The sequence below is a fragment of the Ranitomeya imitator genome, chromosome 6 (genome assembly GCF_032444005.1).
Source record: "Ranitomeya imitator isolate aRanImi1 chromosome 6, aRanImi1.pri, whole genome shotgun sequence".
Taxonomy (NCBI): Eukaryota; Metazoa; Chordata; class Amphibia; order Anura; family Dendrobatidae; genus Ranitomeya; species Ranitomeya imitator.
The window spans coordinates 478,109,326-478,122,770 of NC_091287.1; the positions used below are offsets into that span (position 1 = coordinate 478,109,326).

General features: G+C 45.7%; 1 protein-coding gene across 2 annotated transcripts in view; it reads left to right on the forward strand.

Moving 5' to 3' along the window:
• Positions 1–13,445, forward strand: part of WWP1 (WW domain containing E3 ubiquitin protein ligase 1) — a 124,051-nt gene that overhangs the window by 57,149 nt on the left and 53,457 nt on the right. For both annotated transcript variants that reach the window (XM_069731570.1, XM_069731571.1), the window contains exon 2: positions 9,158–9,243. In XM_069731570.1, the coding sequence (XP_069587671.1) occupies positions 9,177–9,243 (67 nt within the window). In that variant the 5' untranslated portion in view covers positions 9,158–9,176. The remainder of the gene's footprint in view (positions 1–9,157; positions 9,244–13,445) is intronic.

Genomic DNA, 13,445 nt, shown 5'->3' on the forward strand with positions numbered 1-13,445 from the left:
CCCACCTCACGTATCCCCCCTACCTGACCTATCTATTATGGTAAACGGCATCACGCTCTCTCCCGCACCCGAAATCCGCTGACTCGGGGTTACTCTCGACTCTGCCCTGTCCTTCAAACCGCACGTCCAAACTCTTGCCACCTCCTGTCGCCTCCAACTCAAAAATATTACCAGCATCTGTTCCTTCCTCAGCCCATAATCTACCAAAACTCTTGTGCATGCCCTCATCATTTCCCGCCTCGACTACTGCAACACCCTCCTCTGTGGCCTCCCAGCTAACTCTCTTGCACCACTCCAGTCTGTCCTCAACTCTGCTGCCTGGCTAATCCACCTCTCTTCTCCCCTCTGCAAATCCCTCCACTGGCTCACAATTCCCCAACAAATCCAGTTCAAACTACTAACACTGATCTACAAAGCCATCCACAACCTGTCCCCTCCCTATATCTCTGAACTAATCTCCCGATATCTTCCCTCACGTAATCTCTGATCCTCCCAAGACCTCCTTCTCTCCTCCACACTTATCCGTTCCTCACACAACCGCCTCCAAGATTTCTCCCGAATATCCCCCATCCTCTGGAATTCCATGCCTCAACACGTCCGACTATCCACGATCCTCGGATCCTTCAGACGGAACCTGAAAACCCATCTCTTCAAGAAAGCTTACAGCCTGCAATAACCATTCTGCCGCCTCGCCATCGCCAGAGCCACCGCCTCGCCATCGCCAGAGCCGCCGCCTCGCCCCTACCTTCTGCCTCTTCCCCACGATCCCATAGAATGTAAAGGTACCGTCACACTCAGCGACGCTGCAGCGATATAGACAACGAGCCGATCGCTGGAGCGTCGCTGTTTAGGTCGCTGTAGAGACGTCAAACACAGCAGCTCCAGAACGATGCAGGAGCGATCCAGTGACGTAACGGCGACTCACTTATCGTTCTCGCTGGTTGTTCGCTCCATGTAAAACATTGCTGGCATCATTGCTTTTGCTGTCAAACACGACGATACACGCCGACCTGATGACCAAATAAAGTTCTGGACTTCTAGCTCCGACCAGCGATATCACAGCAGGATCCTGATCGCTGTTGCGTGTCAAACACAAAGAGATCGCTATCCAGGACGCTGCAATGTCACGGATCGTTGTCGTTCTCGTTGCAAAGTTGCTGAGTGTGACGGTACCTTAAGTCCGCAAGGACAGGGTCCTCTCCCCTCTGTACCGGTCTGTCACTGTAAACCTGTTTACTGTAAACGATATCTATTACTCTGTATGTAACCCTTTCTCATGTACAGCACCATGGAATTAATGGTGCTATATAAATAAATAATAATATATCTCCGTGGTAACAGACTACAGATAGAACCTGTGTAGTCGGATTCTACATATATTCTATATATAATTTATTGTTTTCTACATTTTGCTTGTAGTGATGTTCATGTCAGCGCCTTTCGTCTCTATAATTCAATGTTTCATGATCGGTAATTTTGCACTAAGGGATAATTTGCTGGATGTCTGGATGCTAATAGCTGATATCCTGATCCTCCTCCACCAGTCTGAGAAGCGTATCGGTACACATTTCTGCTGTAAAGGGGCCTTTTTTGTCTACTTTAGTAATGCGCATATGTGCTCAGATAAGGTGTAATCCCAGTGCACCGAGGCCTTTGATGTGCTCAAATAATATACAGCTCTGGCAAGAAATAAGAGACCACTGCAAAATATAAAGTTTGTCCGATTTTTCTCTTTTATAGGTATATTTTTGAGTAAAATGTAAATTCTTGTATTCTATAAACTTCTGACAACATGTCTCCGAATTTCCAAGCAATAAATTTTGTATTTTCTGAAAATGAGAAATGGTGAAAATTTAAAAAAAAAATCCCAGTGCCTTCAGACCTGAAATAATGTGAAGAAAACAAGCTCATATTCATTTAGAAACAACAATCCTAATGTTTTAGCTCAGGAAGAGTTCACAATCAATATTTTGTGGAATAACCATGATTTTTAATCACAGCTTTCATGCGTCTTGGCATGCGTTCCACCAGTCTTTCACACTGCTCCTGGCGCAAAAATGTAAGCAGTTCTTTGTTTGATGGCTTGTGACTATCCATCATCCTCCTGATTACATTCCAGAGGTTTTCAATGGGGTTCAGGTCTGGAGATTGGGCTGCCCATGACGGGGATTTGATATGGTGGTCTCTTAATCTTTGCCAGAGCTGTATGTTCTGTGCATTGCCTGACAAACGGGTATCTCTGCCTGTGTTGTGGCTGTTGATGAGATGCAAGACCTGCAGCTGCAGAGACTTGAACATTATCTTTGGCGTGCTCGAAAAATTCTCTGTTAGCGCCTGAGCATGCTCAGATAACACCTCGTTCGCTCATCTCTACTTTATGGAGAGTGCAGTTGTACGTGGTATCGGGACTTCTACATTATGTTGTGTTTGCCCTTTGTGGACGGTTGATGTTCAGCCAGTAATGGAAACCTCTGCGCTCTGTTTTCTGTTTTGAAGATGCTCTTTTTAACATTATTATAACATCCTATTGTTTGTGGCCCAAAGTATGGCATGGAGGCCAATGGGGGTTTCAATGTCATCCCCTCTTTCCAGCAGTTCACTGGTTTGCGCTATATTTTGGTAATTTGGACGCTTTTTTGAAAGCTTCTGAATTCAAAGATTTTGGATCCATCACTCTTCAAAAACAAATCTGCTCTTGCCGTAAGCCCTTGTGATAAGAGCGAGCCCTGTCAGCATCTAAACACGGTCTCTAGAAATGTTCACCTGACCAGTGGCAGGCACCGATGTAAAGAGGAGACGTCTGTCACCAGGTTTTCGGTTCCCTGTCTGAGCGCAGCATGATGTGGGGGCAGAGACCCTGATTCCAGCAATGACGCATTACTGGGTGCTTGTTTCCGCTGGAGTTCTGCGGTGAGATTTCTCTAGCCCCGTCCTACATTACTGATTGAGTGCTTTGCCTACACTGTAAGCTGACCATGGCAGGAGCCGGGTTAGGCCACATTCATATGTCTGTGTACCACTCTCTGGGCACGGACTGATAACCTAAGGGCTCATTCACATGTGCGACTTTCCCACCAATTATTCTGATCGGTTTTTCTCATATGTGGAGGAATAGGAAGAAAATAAAATAAAAATCTCCACCTACTTCTCCTTTTTAACAGTCCATGAAAATCTGACCACTCTTGGATGTCATCCGACTGCAGCCCTATTTTTTTCTTTTTTTTCTTCATGGACTCATTGACTTGTTGCTGATTTTGCGCTGACCCTCTGATCAAAATCGGACTTTTCTCAGGGATTTTCAGAAAATCACAAGCATGTGAATGGCTTCCTAGACTCGCAGCTATGAATTCTATCCGTGAAAAGCACGGGAAAGCAATCATGCGTGAAAATCTGATGTGTGAATGAGCCCTAACATATGTGGTCTTCAGTTTCTGTAGAGCACAGGCAGCAAGTAAAGAACTAGGTGAGATTTTTATAGGGGGCAAATCCCCCCTACAAGTCTGTGTGATTAGTTTATATTATCAGTTCGGGTTGACACTCCCTTTAATTTTCTTGTTGATGGGTCTTGACTCTGTCCGTGTAATATTGGACCCTGTGGGTCAGTACTACATAGCTGTAGACCCCCAGGTGGACTGTATCCTCCCCCACAGGGCTTATCCGCAGCAGCACATACAGTACCATAGCGGATGTCACTGTGGCAGTGCTGCGGACTCGTCACATTGTCCTTTGCAGCGCAGCCTGCGGTGAGATCTGAAGGAAATCTTCACATGTTGTCCATTGCAAATCGGTTTCATATTTACAGTCAAGGCCAAAAGTTTTGAGACTGACACAAATCTTAGCTCAGTTTTCCGCTTCAGTGTTAGTCAATGTTTCTATGGTTCCTGATTGGTGAGTAATGAACATGCTGGGAAAGGTGTTATCTTAGCATGCTCCGGTGCTAACCGAGTGTCTTCGGCATGCTCAAATAATATGTTCAACTCCTCGCACCTGCGTGTGTTCTGGCTGTCAAACACCAGCGAGACATGCAGCTGCGGGGACTATCTAACATATTATTCAAGAACGCTGAAGACACTCAGCACCCGAGCATGCTCAGATAACACCTTATCCCAGCACATTCATTAATCACTATTCCTGATGTTCAGTTATCAGCATTTCAGAAGATATTAAACTTCTAGGGACAAATACATCAATGTGTTGTTCCTCGAGCCACTTAGTTATCACTTTGGCCTTGTGACATGGTCTCCATGATGCTGGAGAAAGCCGTGTTCCCCAGATTGCTCCTGGATCGTTAGGAGACATTGTTCTTGGAGGACGTTGAGATCCCATTCTTTATCCATGGCAATGATCTTAGGGAAAACTGTGAATGAAGCCCCTCCATGGATGAAAATCCCCCACACATGAATGACCTCATTGCTGGACTCATGGTAGCACTCACCTTCTCGGAATAACCATTCTTCTAGATGTCACAGAATCGCTTTACTCCGCTCCTCTGCAGGTCATTGTGCTGGTGAAGCCCACTGGAAAGGTCCCGGATCAGCCAACAGGAAAGCATCCTTCATGTGCGGGGGCTTTTCATCCCGTGGAGTGGGCTTACACACGGATCATTGCCGTTTGTACGCATCCTCCAAGACCTCTGCTCTCAATGGTCCAGGAGCAGTCTGGTGATGAACTCCGCTTTCTCCACCAAGATGGAGACCATGTCACAAGACAAAAGTGATAGCGAAGTGGCTTGGTGAGCAAGACCTTGACAGGGAAGTTGTGATGAATCCTGAGCACTGATTGGGTAAGAATGGGATCTCAGGTCATCAGTCAGGATCTGGCCCAGAAGGTGAGATCCAGCAGTCAGGCAGCGAGTGTTTATAACCATGCTCGTTCACTATTGCCTTACATTGTGAATGCCCCTTTAGACTGAACCTGTTGATATCGGGGGTCTACTGTGTATCAGGTCAGCCAAGCCCACTGTACTGTGCAGGACCACCCAAGCATGTACAGCGGTGTCCTGACGGCCCCCAGACTGCAGATATGGAGGAAGCGGTCAGCACGTTGGACCATGTCGTCTTCTTAGTTCCCATGCACCATACCTCGCTGCCACAGGTGTCTGACAGCGTTGGGGCGGTCTCCTCTCAGGACCACCACCTATGTCTGAATTGCCCCCTTGAACAGAGGCCATGTTCGCGTATCGGTGCCGGGATTTGAGGTGTAACTCTCCTTTCATACTTCTCCTGGAGTAAAGCCTGTTCTTTCTGTCCTCCTCTTTCACAAGTGTAATTATATTTTGGTGCACATCTCACTATGTCCCTGTTCTCCTCTCTGTAACTTGCCAGTAAACCGTTTTCGAGTGGTCCGTCCCTCTTCATTAGCATTCTGCCAGCACTATAGGTGCATGAACTGCCTTTCCCCTCACTTCCTAGCATGCATTATTTATTTTTTGAAGTCCTAAATGAAGCAATGCTATCCTCTAACTTTTCTGAAGTGTACCCCTGAACTGCATAGACAGTGGTGCACATAGACTATAGACCCTCTATGCATACCTAGCAGGGGGTATATTCCAAAGTACCCCAACACGTCAGAGGCCAGATGGACACACTCGCTCTGTCAGGTGAATCGGGGATTGTGCATATGTCTAGCGCATGCAGTGGGGGCTTTCTGTGTAAATCCACCCGTGACATATTTGGCACTTTTCTTTCTCCCCTCCCCCCACTTCTAGGTAGTTATTGGAGGACAGTCAGGGGGACGCGTATTTTGGCATGCCATAGTCTAATGACCGGAGGCTTCTTACTGCCACCGACTATCAGGTAGTGAAGCCCCTTTTTATGGTGGTCCCAATACTAGCGATTGAGGCTGATTTCTGCTGACTGCATCAAACATCTCCGGGCCCCTGTAATGCTAAATCATTGATGGACCTGATGACTCCAGTCAGCCCCCCGCATGCTATAAATATGGCCCAGAACATGAGCTGGCCTCACACGGGAGGATATAAATAGGTGGCAACACTTCACAACAACTGAGTGTTTGTTACAGTGGGCAGCGTGGGCTATTCATTGCCTTGGGCATACACACACTTGGGGACGTCACCATTGTGGTCGCTACCGGGGCACGTGAGAGTATGGAGGGGTCGGAGGAGGATGGAGAGGAGCGCACACTACAAGCCCCCAGACAGTCACTTATTATTACACTTATTACACATCATTGCATGTGGGGCAGGGGGATGAAGTCATCAGCATGTCACTTAAAAGTTTTGGGGGCCAAAATAGAGAAAACAGCTAAAATTGTTACCTCCATGTTTATTGTAAAAGGTTTATTTTTATATTCCACTACTACAAAGGGCAACAATAAAATATACTTACAGGAGTCTGTGAGCAGAAAATGACTGTTCAAACCAAGCACAGTACCTTGAAAAGAACAAGGCGTAATAATGATCTCGCCTTTAGACCACGTTCACATGTTCAGTATTTGTAAGCCAAAACCAGGAGAGGAGCAATCAGAGGTAAAGTATAATAGAACCAGTCACCACTGCTGTATTCATCACCCACTCCTGGTTTTCGATGACAAATACTGACCGTGTGAACGTGGCCTCAGGGTCCAAATCCATTTGCCTTTTTGCTTCTTTTTATAGATGTGCTAAGGAGGTATTTGGTGCAGACTTGACGTGACCGATCAGTACTGTCCGCCTACCCCGTTACTTGTCTTCTATATATCCGCGCCTCCCTCTTTGATTGACAGCTCTAGATTTTCAGGAAACCAGAGGAGGGCAGAGATAGATGGTGCACCATGTAGGGCAGAGGCAGAAGTTGCACCAAGCACCCCATTAGCAATGTTCAATAAAGAACTATTTTGGACAAAAGCATCAATGGATTTGGACACTCAGACCCCAGTTCAAGACGGTCGAGCAGGTGGAGCGGCCGAGCGCGATGCTCCAGATTCATTAAGAGACTTGTGCCTCTTAGTGAATCAGGATGTGGCGCATGCCTCCCATGTGTGCCTAGCTACAAATCCTACTCCAGTCCCTACTGGAATAAGATATATGGCAAAAAATACTATCGGAGAAGAAATCAGTAAAAAAATATATATATCGTAAGCTGTAAAAATAAGTGTATATAAGCATGCTTTTTTTTTTTTTACAGTTAAGTATATATTTCCTTTTTTGTGCTGCACTTTATATTTTTATGTTTTTTTTTTTTTTTTTACTTATTTGTGTGTGTATATAAAATAAAATCTTCTCGCTTGTAAAATCATTCCTGAAGAAAAAGGTGAATTTTTGGGTGGGCCGCTAGTCACCTAAAGGAGTCGGTCATGACAGGGTTAAGTGTTGGATCCGAATTGTGTAGGGGAGATATATTTATTTTATAATATAGGATTTGGGCAATTTTTAGGACTCCAAATCCTCAGGAACATAAGTTGTGTGAGTGCGGTATCTGGTGCCGGGGAGTTCAGCGTCTGCAGAATCCGGTGTCAGCAGTTTTTCTGCCTTGCCATCATTTTCCTCTGTTCTCGGGAAGTTCTCTCGCTCGCTGGACATCTCTGATCTTGCTGGCTTTTTCGGGCTTCATGTTTACACTTCCCGTTCCAGCGCACAGAGCACATGACTGATGGGTGGTACAGGCTGGAGGCAGATACGAAACACATTTAGGAGGTTCTCAAGTTTAAAGAAAAAAAAACTGTGATTAGATGTTTAATTTAAAGGACTGCTTGAACTTCCTAAAAAAAAAACTTCTTATTATAGTTTGCCCAATCTTAAGATTTCAGCATGGTCTCAAGTTCCACAGCTCCATTTCCAGCTCATCAGAGCTGTGTTTACAGGGGTCTGATTGCTTGTTTCAGTCGCTAAGCCAGCCCCCTTGTATTACTGGCAATATGGAGATAGAAGAATAATGTAAATGGAAAGGGGGCGGCACGTTAGACTTTTTGCACTTGTGCCAACTGCAGGTTAATGGCTGCCCTTTATAGTAAATCACATTGATTCTGGCAGTGAGCGGCTGCTGAGTATTGCCTATTGTGGTGACTGGCACCCGCACCACCGGGACTTCAGTAATGTAGAGAAAACTTCTGCACTATACAGTTCCTTCCATTCTAAAAACAGAACCCAGAGCGACCCCATAGTAATCGGCGGAGACCCTGCTCCCGTTTGTATCAGTTTCTCAATTTTAGTTTTTTTTCCTTTTATTCTGTTTCTCTTCCTTAAAACGTAACAAACAAATGGAATGCGGAACGTCAAAACGAACGTGTGAACGTCGCCTTAGTAACAAATATCCAGCACCATACGGAGGTGTATAGCCATAGTGTCACTTGAGTAGACCGTCACATACTGTCTATCATTATTCTCGTCCTTTTACAGTCAGATAACAGTCCCTGAATCCCATCTTGGCACGTCGGCGCTAATTTACGAACATTTACATGTTGTGATTATAAGGGTTAGTATGATTGTCCCAATTTTCATTCTCTATATTTTGCCATCTACTATTTTTAAGTTGGAGGTTTTACTTCATCGTAATTCTGCCAGCACTATAGGTGCTGTAACTTCGCTCTTCTCACTTCCCAGTATTGTCCATTGACTTGCCTTGAACTGAAAGTCCACCTCTGTTACGCCTGTATGCAGTCTGACGAATGGAGGAGCAAAGAGCTTCGCCAACTTCCTGTAATCCTTCTGTAAGACTTTTCTGCTGGAGACTGATGACACCTGACAGCAGGCAGTGACCGGCAGATTGGAGAGGAGGAAGCGTCTGTGGTGCATGTTCTTCCTCGTTCCTGATTTCTGCAGGTTATTTTTTTCCTAAGGTTCAGACATCCATGAATCACGGTCCGAGTATGGAGCACGATGCTCGGACTGCCGGTCGGGTCCCCTGGCCTGAACTTGATGGCCTATATGAGACTATTGAGTTTGGATCAGGAGATCCGCAGACCGTACATCACAGGCCTCTGCATTCAGGTTAAACATTGATGATTCTCGGGCCCCCGGTAACTTTTACTTTCCGTCTGTTAGAGGATAATGCCTCCTCCTCATCGTGTGCTGTGTCAGTATAAATGCTGTGCGCCTCCATGCTGCTGCACTTCGCTGTTACTTCTGTTCTTTGAGACTGTCGCAGATGACTGGATTTGCACTGGGAGCCATTGTGTTCATAGTATAACCATCCTCACATTTTTCCTTCATGTTTTGCAGGCCTGACCTGTAACCTGACATGGCCACAGACTCACCAGGGCCGGCTAATAGAACTAGTCACGATGGTTTACAGCTGCACGTGACAGGTAAGGTGCAGGGACGTTTCCAGGTCACACACCTTAACAATTCTGCTCAGATGTAACATTTACTGGATCAGTCGTCTGATGAACTATTGGGGTCCTTGTCTCCCACTGGAGGAGCCCCTGAAGTGCTGGGAGGCCAATAGTAGGTAATAAGTGATTGATTGCGATCCCGTGTCTCAAGGTAAATTTTTCTGTCCGTGGATATCATGTGTTTTAATTATTTTCAAATTATAAATGTGGATGCAGATGGCAAAGAACTTGCAGCACAAATCATTTTTCATACTTGCCGACATTTCCTTCTTAAAATATCAGGATATTTTGCCCCCTTTTCTGAGATGGGTTGTACTATTACATCCTGAGCCAATTGTGGGTGTGTGGAGCCGGCTTAGCTCCATACATGGCGGGTGCCATCTGTGTTATACAGCTGACATCCGCAGAAAACAGCTGCAACCAGTGCTTACTTAAGCCTCTGCTTGGGCAATCCTGCCTCTGCTTGGGCAATCCTGCCTCTGCTTGGGCAATCCTGCCTCTGCTTGGGCAATCCTGCCTGTCCCTGCTAGATCGTGGTATGCTGATGATAGATTGCTATGACTGCCATGTTGGTACTCCTCTGAAGCCGAGCTACAGCTTTGGCTTCATGGAAGACCATTATGTTCACTATATAGTGCAATACAGTGTATTGGAACAAATATATATTTGGAATATAGAATAAATTCCTTACAGATGTGTAAAGGAAAAAAAAAATATTGAATCTTTTTCTTACTTTTAAAAATTCAGGCCCCTTTTCATCAAGACCAGCATGAACAGCTTGATGGAGGTGCGTGCTGGAGTCAGAGGCGCACGCAGTCGGGCTCATCTGAAAGTGGGGTTTGCCTTTGTGCGCCAGGCCACAAATCTTACCCCAGACCCCAGTTAGACACTTGAGGCATACGGCGGCCGCAGATTGTCATGAATTAGACAAGCAGGCGTTGCCATGGTCCGTTCTTGCCTCGCCCATTTTGATGACTGTTGCCAAAAATTGGCATGAAAACTGCAAAAGTTGCAAAAATGTTTGTGCAATTTCGCCATGCCCAAATTGAGGACTAGATAGCAGAAACTTGTGACTGAGAAATCTAGCAGAGCTGCAGCTGATGAGTATTTTATCAAAACTAGAGCAAGAAGCCCGGTAAGTGACCCAGAACTGGAAACTGCTCTCTGGAACACTCAGAGGAGGAGACGGGAGCTTTTCTCTGTCATCATCTGTACTCCAGCTGCACTGACGTCAGAGCGTACATTTGGAGTCCAGATGATGAGCGCTGGGCTCAGCACCTGTCTCCTCACTACAAGTACGTGTTCTCCAAATCAGCGTGTTCTGATATCTGGATAATAAGCTGGGGAAAGCTGAGGAGAGGAAACCACTTACATGTGTGTTTTTCTTTTTGTTTGGTTTTTTTAACTGGTATGACGACAAATCCCTTAATAAAATGACTTGCAAATTTCATAACTTTCCATGGTGGACAAAATTGTTTAAAAAAAACAAAAAAAAAAAACATTAACTTTCTAAATGAATGGCATCCAAGTAATGCATGGCCGAGCTGGGCCCACCAGAACTGCTTTCTATAATGGCTGATAACGTGGCAGCCCTGGCCCTTACTAGGCCGCCTCAGAACCTGTGAACAGAGCATCTGTTTTTAGTAGTGACAGTACATGTTGTTTTTTTTATTTTATTTTTTTGTCCTCTTAAATGCAAAGGCCCTGAATCCTCCCCTATGTGCCGATCTCGGGGGCACACTGCCCACCGCATGGCCATTAGTAAATGTAAAACCAGTCTTGGTCACTCATTCAGGAATGTTAGGATTGGCGTAAGTTTCTGTTCCAGGACAATAACAATTCTTTAGAGCAGGTAATCTTCAGATTAATCATTAAATGTTACAGGAGTGCATCTAGAAAATAGTCTAAGGGCGCAGTCAGACACCTGTGCAGTTGGAGATTGGAGCACAATGCGCGGACTGGCTGCGGGTCTCCCAACCTGAGCGTGACCGCTGTCACACAGCCAGTCCGTGCATTAGTGGTCTGTGCTGCAAATGATTGGCACTGATGCCTGAGTGAGCCCTTAGGGTATGTGCACACGATGCAGATTTAGTGCAGAACTGCAGCAGATTTTTCTGCAGCAGAAACGCTGCAGAACTGCACTGTGATTTACAGTACAATGTAAATCAATGTGAAAAAAAAAAAGCTGTGCACATGGTGCAGAGAAATCTGCGCAGAAATGCTGCAGATTTCAAAGAAGTGCATGTCACTTCTTTTGTGCAGTTCTGCAGCGTTTCTGCACCCCTCCATTATAGAAATCCAGTGGTAAAATCTGCACAAAAAACGCATAAAAAACGCACCTGCGGATTCTGCCAGGAGATGCAGATTTTATGCAGAAAATTCTGCACCAAATCTGCATCATGTGCACACAGCCTTACAGTGAACTGTATGTGCACCAAGGCTTTGGAGACCATAGTCACCATTTTTTTTTCTACCCCTTAGGGGTATGCAGTTGTCTTTTATCTCCCAAATCTTCCATGCACATGTATGCTTAGTTCTGTCAGGCGTCCATATGTTTTATGTAAGGAGAACAGAGTAAGCCACTGCCAGACACTTTTGGCGGCAGCCTATTTCCTGATATTGAAAATCAACATGCCCAATCTTTCATATGTTGGCAGGGAGAAGGGAAACCATCTTATTTATTAGACCGGTGACCTACTTTAATAAGGGGGGTTAGTCATGGGAACCTTGCGCTAAAGAGTTTGTACAGAAACTTTTTTCAGTCCATCTCTTGAAGCCTCAGCCATTTCCTACACAAACAGCTCCGTCCTCATTATTCAGAGGCAGGAAGCCTTTGTTGAGGTTGCATCATTGGTGCTTAGGGAAAAAACCTAATTTCAACTTTTTTAATTTTTACTTACAAACCCAACATGTTTTGCTGTAAAAAAAAAAATTAGCACCTACAATAGACTAATTTTCCCTCGTCTGGGATCACACAAGTACAGTAGTTGTCAAAGCCTGAAGTGGACCCAGCAGGAATTAGACGTAGAAGACGTCCTTCCCTTATTTCCGTCCTTCCCTTATTGATTTCCAATTCTTGTTCCATTCATTCCTAGATTTGCTTTTCAAAGTAGAATAGTTCCTCTTCTAACCGCTACAGACAATGAATCACCATTGTACATGATTTAGGAAAGCCAGGTAGGACAGGGTTAAAAGCTAGCACTGGAGCTCCTGCTTGTGCCTGGTGAGCTATGCCTAGTGCCAGGTCCTGCTCGGTCAGCGTGGGAAGCTGAGCAGTCTGTGTGTTGGCGCTGTCTGAGAGCAGGACGCATCTCTGGGGTTGTGGAGAAGTCAGGGTTGGTTTACAAACCGTTTCAATGATCCATATACACATCGGTTTTAAAGATGGATCCGTGAGACTCAGAGCAGGTCCTATTCTCATCCGTTTTGCCATTACATCTATGGGGATCCAAGTAAAACAGATGAAACTGGGAAGACACTTTGTGCTCCGTCCACGATTCATCCGCTTTTAACTGATACATTGTTAAAGGGATTCTCCACCACTCGGACACCCCCTTCTCAATTCCTGTACTCGCCCTTTATATAAGCAGCCTAACCTCGCCGCCGGTCCTCCTGGGACACACGTGACATGGGCTGCAGGGCTCACGTGGCAATCAGCGGCCGCTTCACTCTCCCTTCCTTCAGGCGACCCCCATAGTAGTGAGAGCCGCTGCTGCTCGCGGCATTTACTTCCGACGGTCACGTGTGCCCCAGGAGAGCCGGTGCCAATGCCGCCATAATGGTACCTGCATTGGAAGCAAGGACGGGCTATTTTTGTTTTATATTCTGAGTAGTGGACAACTCTTAAGAGTCAATGGATAAAAGAAAGTTCAGTGAGGGGAGGAAAAAAAAAGCATGCAGCTAGGATGACTCCTGAGAAATCAAATGGGTCCTATTATCTCGGAAGGGAACACTAACCCAGGTGTGTAAATGTAACCTAACAGGGACGGACATATCAATCGGACCGAGATCAGAGGGCAGTGCTTGGACTGGCTGGTGGCTCTCCCGACCCGAATGTGACGGCTGCATAGAAATACATGAGGGTGTCGCGCTCCAGTCGGGAGGGCCACCAGCCAGTCCGTGCACTACATTTCGATCTCCGTCTGATTTTTAGGGCCGTCTGACTGCGCCGTTAC